At 34.3% G+C, this 12,283-nt stretch overlaps 1 protein-coding gene across 1 annotated transcript; it reads left to right on the top strand.

Annotated features, from left to right (window-relative positions):
- Window positions 1-9,278: 9,278 nt before the first annotated feature.
- On the top strand, window positions 9,279-10,936 carry LOC143545590 (uncharacterized). Its single transcript, XM_077037453.1, has one exon. The coding sequence runs from the start codon at window positions 9,372-9,374 to the stop codon at window positions 10,707-10,709; it is 1,338 nt and encodes a 445-aa protein (XP_076893568.1). The 5' UTR covers window positions 9,279-9,371; the 3' UTR covers window positions 10,710-10,936.
- The last annotated feature ends 1,347 nt before the right edge of the window (window positions 10,937-12,283 follow it).

Below are 12,283 nucleotides of genomic sequence, written 5' to 3'. Positions count from 1 at the left end.
TTTAACTGAACGTGTTTGAAAGTGCCTAAAAGTTTACTACAGTTTTTAATAATAATTCTGATGTGTTCTTTGAGCTTGATTCTGATACAAGTGGTGCTAAAACTCGGCACCATTCCTAATGTTGATGGTTTTGAGTATTATAATATTTCATCATTCATTTTGGGTCTAGCAACACTTATTTGCAAAACAAAACAGAGACAAAAGGATCTAAAACAAACAGCACATCATACCATAAATTAACTACATTCTCACAAATGTTATCATTGTCCCTAATCATCCAGCTCCAGCTCCTTTCAAAACTGCTGCAATTCCTCCGCAATCAGAGCTATACAAAACACTCCTCAATTACACCTACCAAATCAACAACAGTTATAATAAGTCGAAATGCAACATTAAGATCAAGCAAATGAAATCAAAGGCTTGGCTTACTCAGGAATGAAAACAGATATGGATGTTGAAACCAATATCAAGAAGTTGGCCTCTGTTGCAACACCAGATCATCAGCAGAGTAGTAATCTGCTATGAGCCGGTACATGTATGATGGATTATGCCCTCCCCTGCAAACAAACAGAATTTAATGAACAATGCAATACTACACACACACACACACACACACATACATATATGGAAGACCACATGCCTAAACTCGGCTAACCGTGCAAGCATGCTATAGGTTCTATCCAGGGGCCAATGTTGTTGCCAATATCTAACCCCCAAAGTCAGTAGATGATTTGTCCTCCCTGGTAAACCACTCCTAGTTCTTTCTTGCTGCAAAATATTACAACTTAATAGCAATAAAAAAAACCATATACCTTTTCCATTAAAATTGTATAAACTCGCAGTGATCGCTCGACCAAATGTATCAGCGCCAACAAAAGCCCATGTTGCAGGTAACATCACCAACCAACTGCACCCAATCATGGGGTTTTATAACATTTTATCACCAACATGTTGCACTCTTTATAATTATATAACAAAAATATATAAAATAAGTTGGTAAGTAAAGGCTAACCTTCCTAAGACGTATGGAACAAATTTGACTGATGTAGGTGCATATAATATAATTTCCAACAGAAAACGAGAATAAGAGGCTGAAACGGAGAAGTGTGACAATTCTAAGATCATTTTTGTCAATTGCTTTACCAATTTCAAAAATATTCTTATTTCATTCAACCACCAAGGGCAAGATCAAGCTTTAAAGAACCCACGGATATTACCGGTTTGACTTGTCACCTGTGCACCGAAAAACCGGTGCAAAAACAACATAGACTCTCCATCAAAATATCATGCAAGTAAGGCTGAATGACCCTAAATCACTCAAAATATTACGAAATTAGCGGCGAAATAATAATATTCCACATACCTAAAGTGAAAAATGTCGTCAATCCATTAATTCATATGCAAATTAGCACCGTTAAAAACAAGCAGCCTGCATAAAGAAAATACAAACTATAATTAAACACAATTTTCATGTTTATTTAAAATATCAAACGTACACCAATAATACTCGTTACGACAAAGAATAGTAAACATTAATATAAAAAAATATATTTAGAATGATAACATATTCATATGCGACCCGTTTGAGACAATGAAAAAAAAACCATCAATAGACAAAAAGGTTTTATCATGGGTTACTCATAAAATCTAACTTTTATGGCATAAAGGATGTTTAGTTGGTTTTTAACCCAAAACCTTGAAACCGGTTTGAATCCAACCAAGTTAAAAACTTGTGTCAAACCAGTAAAACTGACATTTTGACCAAAAAGCCGGGTTAAAACTCAAACCGGGCTCACCCAAAACAGGATGTTGACTTTCTTTGACCCAGACCAACTCAGTTTCCACCAAAACTGGTGGGCCCACTCCCAAACAAACCACATTAACTGAAAAAACATCATTTTCTCACAAAAAAAAACTTTTTGTGCTTAGTAAGTATCTAACACATTAGCTCATATGCAGGGGCGGACCCACATAGGTCCGATCGGGGTCCCGGGACACCGATGTTTTTTAAAAATTACTTAGAGACGGTATATTAAATTTTGTAAGGACCCCATAAAAATTAATACTTGGAACCCATACTATTAAGATTGAACTGGTACAGTGGAAAGTCCCTTGTTTTACTTGTGAGAGGTTGTAGGTTCAAGCCCCACAATACTCATTTTTTGTTGTTTTTTTAATATCCTAGTCTTAGTTATTCAATTAGGGTATTTGTGCTTTTTGTTAGTTTCTCTCATATAGTCATTATCACCATGCAACATATATAATGTTAACATGGATTTTGCATATTCTTTTATTATTTACCTTGTGTATGTATATTATAATTAATCATTTATTTGTTTTAAGAGTTATTTTTTCATGTTTTGGTCAATTATGTAAGACCATATATATAGATTATGTTCATGTTTTTCGGGTATGAATTAAAAGTGTATGTTTCATCTAGTTTGTAATTTAGATTCTTTCTACTTACTCGTTTCCAATGACACCATAGTTCCGTGTTTTATTGTGTTCCTCGCCTCGACCCGACCCGAATAACGACCGACCCGAAAAATTTTGTAAACCGGAAAAATTGGGACCCCATTGACAAAAAATCCTGGGTCCGCCACTGCTCATATGAGTAGTGAGTTATTTTGATGAAGCAAAGGTGGTAGTGATTTAAAGGCCAGCATAAAAATAACATTTTTAGTAGGTTAACGCAAATAACATTAAATAATTATTTTTGGACAAAAATATATACCTTCACATGGAAATTGTCATATATAGGATCTCGAATAGCGCTTTAACTCCATATGCCCGTTTCATATGCAGATTCGGGGCAGAGGATTTTTAGTGGCATTGTATGCCAAACCCTACACAAACATGAAAACAAACATAAGCAATTACTCATCAACGAAAACATGAAAAATACGAAAGCCCAGGTACATTATTAAAACACACCCAACTAAGAAACTTATAAAAAGTAAAATATTATATGTGAGATTGACCTGTAGGCGGTCGAACATTGCAATGTCAAAACTGCCATCATGCGGACCTTATTTTCCACTGCTCCCCGCTTATCCACCAGAAATCAGTAGTCACTATACCAAATAAACAGTCACTAATATAAAATAACCTGCGTTACTGTCTGAAATGATAAGGTGTTTGTTAAATACATCAACTGCCAGCTTTCGAGGAAATATCAATGGTGACTTTAACAGCCTAGGATCATTGCCAGCTTAGAAACACTTAAATTTACACAAAAAACATGCAACAACCTTTATTCCCTAAATTAACACATACACTCAACGAATATATATATATATATATATATATATATATGTATAACATAGCTACTACTTTTATATTAGTATGCATTATAAGATTAGCCCTAGCTTCAACAAAACGATCAAAATGTGATAGTTTTAGAAAGTTACCTGTAATCGAGACTGCCGACGGTGCGGTGCCTACTTAATCGTTTTCAAATCACCATATTGATTCGATACAACAATGGGCTTACCAAAAAAAAGAAAATTCGCAGCAATAAATTCCACAAGTGCCTCATGAGCATTTTGGTTCTGTAACAAAACCATTAAATATTTAAAAATGATTTGAAAGACTTAAAAAACTGTTATACTTTGCATACCCGAAGACAAGATAAACGTGCCAGGTGACTGAAACATCATGAATATTGAAATGTTAGCAACCTGTACACAAAACTAAACAAATAAAAAAACATAAAAACAGTCATACATAACATCAGAAAATGGTGTAAACAACATAAACTTAAAGGATGTAGAAAGCATTAACTAACATAAACAACACATAATGGAGCAGATACTGCTAGATTATACACATCTGAAACCCTAAAAACAAATAAGTTTCCATCAAAAGATCACACTAACAGAAAAAGAAAAGCACCAACGTTGAGAAAAAAGAATATTTTAACAAATTTTTCCTTCGTTCGGATTCAGATGAGAAGATTTGTGGGATCGGTTTAGGGTTCAGTGGTTAGGGAAACAATGAAAGATTGCATCGATTTAGCGTTAAATTGGGAGAATCGTAACAGCTGAATTCAATTGCTCCAGCTATCACAAAGTGAACGTACTGTCGGAGACTTAATGACTCGCATTGAATATGCAAGCGGGATGGTTGCCAAGGAACTTGCCGGACGGTCAATAAACATTTAATTTGAAGGTGTCTTAAGAAAGAAGATGATGAATATATGTATTATAACGTAATATATAGATAATAAATTATAAACATCTTAATTATTTATATTTATTACAAGTATTATTTTTTAGGGTTGATTTCAAACAAGAATATTAGTTTTCCTAGAAATGATAGAAAATAATTTTGTCCATTCATTTGAGAATTGAATGGTTGAGATTAGATTAGAGAGATTATCAAGTGTAAAACAAGGGTAAGGACATAATAGGGATAACACATTCTCTCCACATGCAAGGCACATGTCAAATTCCCCCATCATTTTAAAACGTCCATAACTTTTTTATACGACATTTTTTTTTCAAAACAATTTCACCAAAAAAACAAGTGTTTTTTTTATCTTTTATATGAGTATCATATTGCTTTATAAAAATAAAAAAAAAATTCGTGGGTTTTTACAGAATGTATTTACCATAATTGTGTTTTACAAAATTGTGTTATACAATTGTGTTTTATTTTTTCATAGTGTTTTCTGCATTGTGTTTTTTACATTGTGTAATTTAATTGTGTTTTTCATTGTGTTTTTGTCATTGTGTTTTTATTTTCATATTGTTTATTCCATTGTGTTTTTTACATTGTGTCTTTTTCATTGTGTTTTTCATAGTGTTTTATTTTCCGACGAAATTTCCGAAGACTTTTCCGGCAAGGTGGTGGCGGTGGGCGGTGGTGGTTGTAGGAGATAAGTGAATTTAAGTGGGTTTTTAAAATTAAATTAAGTGGGTTTCAATATTAAGGTATTAGACAAAAATACTCTCCTTCCTAGCTTTCTTAGGAAAATCAAACTTCTTATTTGATCTTTTCTCTTATTTTATATATATATATATATATATAGGTAAATGATCAAATACGCTAATAACTTATCGTACAATGCGTACGCGACAGTTTTAAATGTCGATTTCAAAAGACACGCAGTGGCAAACTTGTAAATTATACGCTAATAACTTATCGCTCATTCTAAAGTCCATAATTATATCCAAATAAGATAAGATTTAAGCTTTTTTTCATTTTGGTGTTCATTTTGGTCAGAACGTTTAAACATGAAACCTAATTATAGCTCAATTAAGTGTGTTAATTTGTATTTTCATAAGCGATTGACGATTCTAAAGCCTCTTACACATCAATTCGATTGATTAAATCATCAATTTTTGATCAATTTTTTGAACACCCGGAACTTCTAAACTTTATCAAAACTTCTAAACTTTTTTAAACACCCTGAACTTCTTAGAACATATTAGAATGTTTAAAGATGTTCAATTTTTTACACCCATAACTTCTTTGAATGTGGTAGAATATTTAATGATGTTATTTTTTTGTCAGAACGTTTAAAGGTCTTCAGTTTTGTTTTAGAACGTTTAAACATAATATTTTGAACCCTAATCAGAGCTCGATTTAGTGCGTTATTTCTGTAATTCCATAATCGATTGATGATTCTAAAGCCTCTTACACATCAAATCGATTGATTAAATCACCAATTTTTGATCAATTTGAATATTATTAACCTATAGCGATAATGGGTTTATCGATTTTGATTATGCTTTAGTTTTGTGGATGATTGATTATGGTTGAAGGCTTGCAGCAAATGACGATCTGTTGTGCAAGAAGTATCTTTTGATTGATTTACAATTATGCCACTACATAGTTTTAATTGCAATTAGGATTGGGTGGTGCAGGGTCTCGCGTACCTAATGTACGATAACCTATTATTGTACTTTAACTCACCCCTATATATATATATACATGCATATATATATTTATACATACATATAAAGATGTGGAATAACACATGTATTATTGTCGGTTTTTAATAAAATATTATTTGTTATACTTAATATTAATCAAAAATGATTAAATATAATAAAATTACCAAAAATAACCACAAAGGGAATGGTTGGGGTTCGAACCCGCGACCAGCCACTCCAAAGTCTAACCAGGGGTCCACCAGCCCACTGGTGGCTAACCTAGTTATAACATCAAACCGTTTAATTATAAACTAACATTAATGATTCCCAAATCAGTTTAAACCCTAGAAATCACAGTTGAGTTAATCAGTTGTTAATCAATTACATGTTATGGTTTCATTAATTGATCAGTGACGAATACAATTCATAAATCAATTAGGTCGTATTGTGATATATAACTGGTTAATTTAAACGAACAGTGATGATAATCTAATTGGGTTGAGGGGTTATGACGACGAGGGTTAGAGGATTAATTTTGTGTTTAACTTGATTATAACAATCGGTATCTTGTATAACACGATCGTATTATTGTTGGCATAGTATATTAGGTAGAACATATCAAAATTTATCGATATAACTAAATTAGAACGTCGGTTAGGCCAAACTTGGAATGTATAATAAGAATTATAATTCAATTACCATTTTGATTACGAGAATTGAGGTCCAAGTCGTAATTTAGTATAAACGGGTTCGTAATACGGGTCTAGGGTTTGGTTCGGATCTTGGGTAAATGAATCTGATGGGTTATAATAATATTAATATGTGTAATTTGCACTTTACTCCCTGAATTAAGAAGATTGAAACATAATTGGATAAAAGCTTAGTTAAGGGTTAGATTTGCAACCTTTTGAAAGTTATAAATGTATATTATACAAATAATTAATAAATAATATAATAATAATTAATTTACTCGATAAATGCGGTTTTTTTATTGATAGGATAGCCCGAACATATAAATGGGTCGGGTAACGGTTAAAAAATAGAATATGGAAAACCCGAATTGTTACAATGAATACTAGTAATATGTGAATAACATAAAGTACGCATATGTTCCCATAACATTTAAAAATGGTAAAAAGAGGGGAGTGATTACTCACCTTATCAAATAAGCAAGAGGAATGAGTGCGAGAAAATCCTAAGTAAGAGTAATAGGAGAAATACTATTGATTAGTGAATAGATTATGTAGATTAATAACGATTTGAGATCGATCGGGTATTTGTGAAATAATAATTTATTTAAATTTTATTTTATATAAAAATAAATCTGTTTACAAAAGACTTGTATCAATAATTATTTATCACGTTAAATAATAAGATATATTAATTATGTATTATAAATTAAAAGCCTTATTATAATCGTTATTGTTAAAACGTTTATTAATTTTTAATACTTGTTATACACACACATATATATATATACATATACATATGTAAATATATACCTATACTTACGATTTAACAAAAGTACGAACAAACGACCAATTAATAAATCCGGTTTTGATTAAATATTAATTAATTATTATATTTATATTATTTATATTATAGTTTAATGAATTAAAATAAGTAATATATTATTAATATGATTTTCCAAAAATAACCAAAACAAAAACGGGCATGGAGGAGCTCGAACCCGCGCCCTCCATTCAACCAGAACCTTAAACACATACACACCCAACCAACACAAAAGTACGAACAAACGACCAATTAATAAATCCGGTTTTGATTAAATATTAATTAATTATTATATTTATATTATTTATATTATAGTTTAATGAATTAAAATAAGTAATATATTATTAATATGATTTTCCAAAAATAACCAAAACAAAAACGGGCATGGAGGAGCTCGAACCCGCGCCCTCCATTCAACCAGAACCTTAAACACATACACACCAAACCAACTGAGGTGGGGATGTCAACTGATATAACATGAAACTAAAAGTTTATAAGCACAGTCAAAAACCCCACGCACAGTTAAAAACCCCACGCACAGTTAAAAACCCCTTATTCAAATAAGAACCCTAATAATTCAATCGGCCAAATCGTTAATCATTTGGCCAATTAACCATGGGGTTAATGTTGCTGACATTAAAACGAATAGACACATATAAACTATTACCTTATACAGTGTTTAAACGATAGTTAATTTGATCAACTTGTATACGGCCAAAACATAATTAAGAACAAGTAACAGCAGGCTACGATAATATAACTGCTTATGGGGTTTGGTTTGTGATGTGTATGTGATTGTGTAGACACGAGTAATTGAGTTATGATCTATGATAAATGATATATACCAATTGAGTTATAGACGGTTAGTATAATAATGCAAACACAATCGTTTTGATCGTTAATTCCTAGTTATCTATGTCGGTAAGGCCGTATTGGGTATAATGAATAAGATGCACCGATCAATTCCATGTTAAATGCGAAGATTGGTTCAAGAAACAATTTGGGTCACGGGTTTACAGGTCTGGGTACTCTATTTGGGTTTACAAGTTGGATAAATAGGTTTGGTATAATATAATTGTCATAATTGTACTTCAGTCCCTGGACTATGGATGAGGGTACATATAGAGATAAAACTTAAATTTAGGGTTAAAAATGCATATATATTGAATATTAATTAAATATATTAAATAATAATAATAATAATAAAATAATAATAACTCGATAAGTGTGATATTTTATTGATAAAATTACCCGAACATAGAAACAGGTCGGGTAACGGTCACAAAATATTAAACGAAAAAACCCGAATTGTTACAGGGCTCGTTTCAAGAAAAATCCCAGCGGACCCTAAACGAGTTAAGCAAGTGGTTCGTTTCCGGTTGGACCCGAACTCAACTTTTATGATGGGTTCATTTCCGACTTGTTAAAAAAATTATTTTTGAGTTGATGAGATGAAAATAATCAATTTTTTTGATGTTGGAAAAAATTAACTAAACTAAACCGAATAACTAAATAAATGAGTCAAGTTCGTTTTTTTTTTTATAAACTAACATTGTTGTTAAATTAGCTTTAACATAACATCAAGTTCTAAACGACTCAAACACGCAAGAAAAAATATAACTTAACAAACCCGGAAAAAATCAAGATAATAAAAGGAGAAATCTTGAACTCGGACAACTGACTTTATAAAGTCAAAGTAGGTAAAAATACTCCAATTAGCAAGAACAAGAGAAATTTCGTGAATTGAGTTGTAGCAAAGATGAGAGGGTCTATTTAAACATGATTCCACCCCTAAAATAAAGTGACGCAAATCATAATAATCTCTACATAATAAACTACTAGATACCTAAAAAATAGTTTCTGGATAAAATAATATCCTACGAAACATAAGAAAAATCACCCCCACAACTCAAAACAACAGCTTTCATCCTGAGTCGTGGACCTCCACGTTCCTCTTTCACCGGAAACCCACCACCAGCGATGGACTTCCGCCACCACGCCCCCGGCGGATCTCCTTCCTCCTCTTCCACCTCCTCCTCCTCCTCCCAAACCCACCACCGTAACGGCAACCACCAGATCCTCAACACCACTACTACTACCAACAACGCCGATCCAATGCATTCCTGGTGGGAATCCATTTCCAAAGCCCGATCCCGTATCCACTTACTCTCCACCCTCTTACCCATACCTGAATCCGAACCACAAGATCCTAACCCGATCTCCTCCTTGGCCGACTCCGACAACCCGGCCCACTCTCTACTCTCCTCTTTAACCGCCTACACCGCCGTCTCTCTCTCCTTAACCTCCTCCGACCACTCCGGCTCCGGCGACGACAACCTCTGCAACTGGCTCTACGACACCTTCCTCTCCTCGGACCCAGACCTCCGTCTTGTCGTCCTGTCCTTCATCCCTTTAATATCCGGCCTTTATTTATCCCGTATCCATTCAATTTCCCAAACCTTAACCCCATCACTCTCCGGCTTCGAAGCGGTCCTTCTCGCTTTATACTCCTCCGAAACGAAATCCCGAGGCGGAAAGCCGGTTGTCGTTTCCATACCCGACTTATCGCAACCCTCGCTCTACCATTATCCCAGAGTTAGCGGCGCCAAGAAGAAGCCCAATTCGGCCAAAGTGAACCCGGGTAGTGATTCCGGGTCAAGGGCGTTTCGGCCTGTTGTTGGGGTGTTGTCGCCCCCGTTGGAGCCGCAGACGGCGATTAAGTCGACGAAGCGGGCCACTATCGTTGGGGTTGCGTTGGATTGTTATTTTAAGCAGGTCTCGCAGATGCCAAGCTGGTCGAAGCGGGATTTCTGTAGGTTTGCAGCGGATTGGGCCGGGCAGGATTGCGCGTGCAAGTCCGAGTTCGATAATGTTCGTGAACGGGTGAATGTGAATGGCTCTGATAAAGTGGAAGATGAAATTGAGATTGAGGGGAATGATGTGGTTGAAAAGATGAAGAATTTGGAGATTGAGGATGATGATGAGTCGGGTGATGGTGTCGGTAGAGGGACGAGAATACTGCTTCCGTGGGAGTTACTGCAGCCGGTTTTGAGGATTTTAGCGCATTGTTTGTTAGGCCCGTTGAATTCGAACGATGTGAAGGATGCAGCGTCTGTTGCGGTGAGGTGTTTGTATGCTAGGGCTTCACATGATTTAGTTCCGCAGGCGATTTTGGCTACACGGAGTTTGATTCAACTCGATAAGCGGGCTCGGGATGATGCTGCAGTGGCGGCTGCATCGGCTGCTGTTACAACGGGTTCGAATGCTAACACGCCGAGTAAAGCTAAGAAGCCTGAGATCCTTTTGGTGTCGAAGTGAAACCGGGTTAAGTTTAGTTATTTCTGTTTGGTTTATTGATTATTATTATTATTATTATTATATAGTGTTTGGTTTTGTTGTAGTGGTAGAGCTATAATATGTGAATTGTGAAATTGGTAACTATATATATTTGATTTGTCAATGTGAAAGAAGTTGGTGTTTGTTATCTTGGTTGTTTGATGTACAGGGTGTTTTATAAGAAATTGTGTAGGTCTAACTTAATATTATTTGTTTTGTAGACTTTTATGTGGCAAATGCATCATTTTGTTACATAGTTTAGATATTGAGTGTTTGATCTCCTACCTTTTAGACTTGGTTTAGAAAGCATGAGTACTTGAGTGGCATTTAGGGAGCGAGACGAGAGCTTCATGTATGGCAGCCGATGTTTTATTTACAGGTGCACTTTGCGCATCAGGCATGCGTTAAGCTAAGTGAAAATAACCTATTAATAGTTATAAGTTGGGCTAGACTCTTTAACCTTCACAATACTGGTATCTACTCTACGTGTACACTTTTAACCCATTCGACCGTCATACCCTTGCTAATACCATAATTAGGGACTCTTCAAAGTATGCTTGGTTTTAATGCCATGACGACTTAAAACAGTTCACGAGCTGAGCTTGGGCTTTAGAAAAGGCGCTCGTGTCTAGTCGAGTTTTGGCGTGACTCGGCTCGTTCACACCTCTACTGAAGGGAGATGTGCTTGAGGTCGCCTTGCGTCCAGGCACACTTTTTAAACCACGATAGTACCCGTTATCATACATGACTTGTTTAAGTAGAAGTTTTTTGTTATATTTTGTTTTCTATCTCACTTTAAAGTTACAAATGTACTATAAAAAACAAAAATGTGTATATAAATTTAAAACTTGAGACTCCTCTATGAATATCATTTAGATGACTTGGACTAACATCTATGAATTTTATATTAGGTTAATGTAGATGGTTTGATGATAGTCATGGGGTGGTTTACCTAAAATAACTCCCAACTCAGAAGTCAAAATAATTCATGAGATTAGATAGTCTCAGTTTGTTTCGGTTTGAACGATTTACACAAAATAATTCATGGATTGTTAATAAACACCCCTGTTTTTATAATGTGCAATGTAATTTGACACGTTATCTACGTACTTTTTCACATGATAATTGCCTTTCACATCTATTTTTTTACAACCAAATATGCTTTTAACGTTGTTTCAAGTTTATAATTTATTTAACTAAGTAATTTTGTAATTTTTAACGACATATAAATATCATAATGTTTGCTCATATCTTAAGGATTTATAAATATTGGGAAAAAATCCAATATAATAAACCTTAACATACAATAGGTACGTGAATCCACTTTTTCACGAAATGGATCCATGAAATCACTGTGACGGATCTAGGAATATTTTTCAATGGGTTCACTGTTCGGGTAGGTCTTACGGTTCGGGTCGTTCCGACTATTCGGATCGCTTCGATGAATTGATGGTTCGGTTCAATTCGGTGTACCAAGAATAAGATTTTACTAAAGATCATATTTGTTTCCTTAAAATAATGACCAAAACATTCTTTTAGAAAGACTAAGCCTATCT

The sequence above is a fragment of the Bidens hawaiensis genome, unplaced genomic scaffold (assembly GCF_021521415.1).
Source record: "Bidens hawaiensis isolate Kalapana, Puna unplaced genomic scaffold, B.hawaiensis_p1.1 tig00013985_1, whole genome shotgun sequence".
Classification (NCBI taxonomy): Eukaryota; Viridiplantae; Streptophyta; class Magnoliopsida; order Asterales; family Asteraceae; genus Bidens; species Bidens hawaiensis.
Note: the sequence above shows the minus strand (reverse complement) of the source record. Positions and strands in the feature narration are given on the sequence as shown.

Coding starts and splice junctions, on each gene's coding strand:
- LOC143545590 (XM_077037453.1), top strand. CDS start 9,372: ATGGACTTCCGCCACCACGCCCCCGGCGGATCTCCTTCCTCCTCTTCC.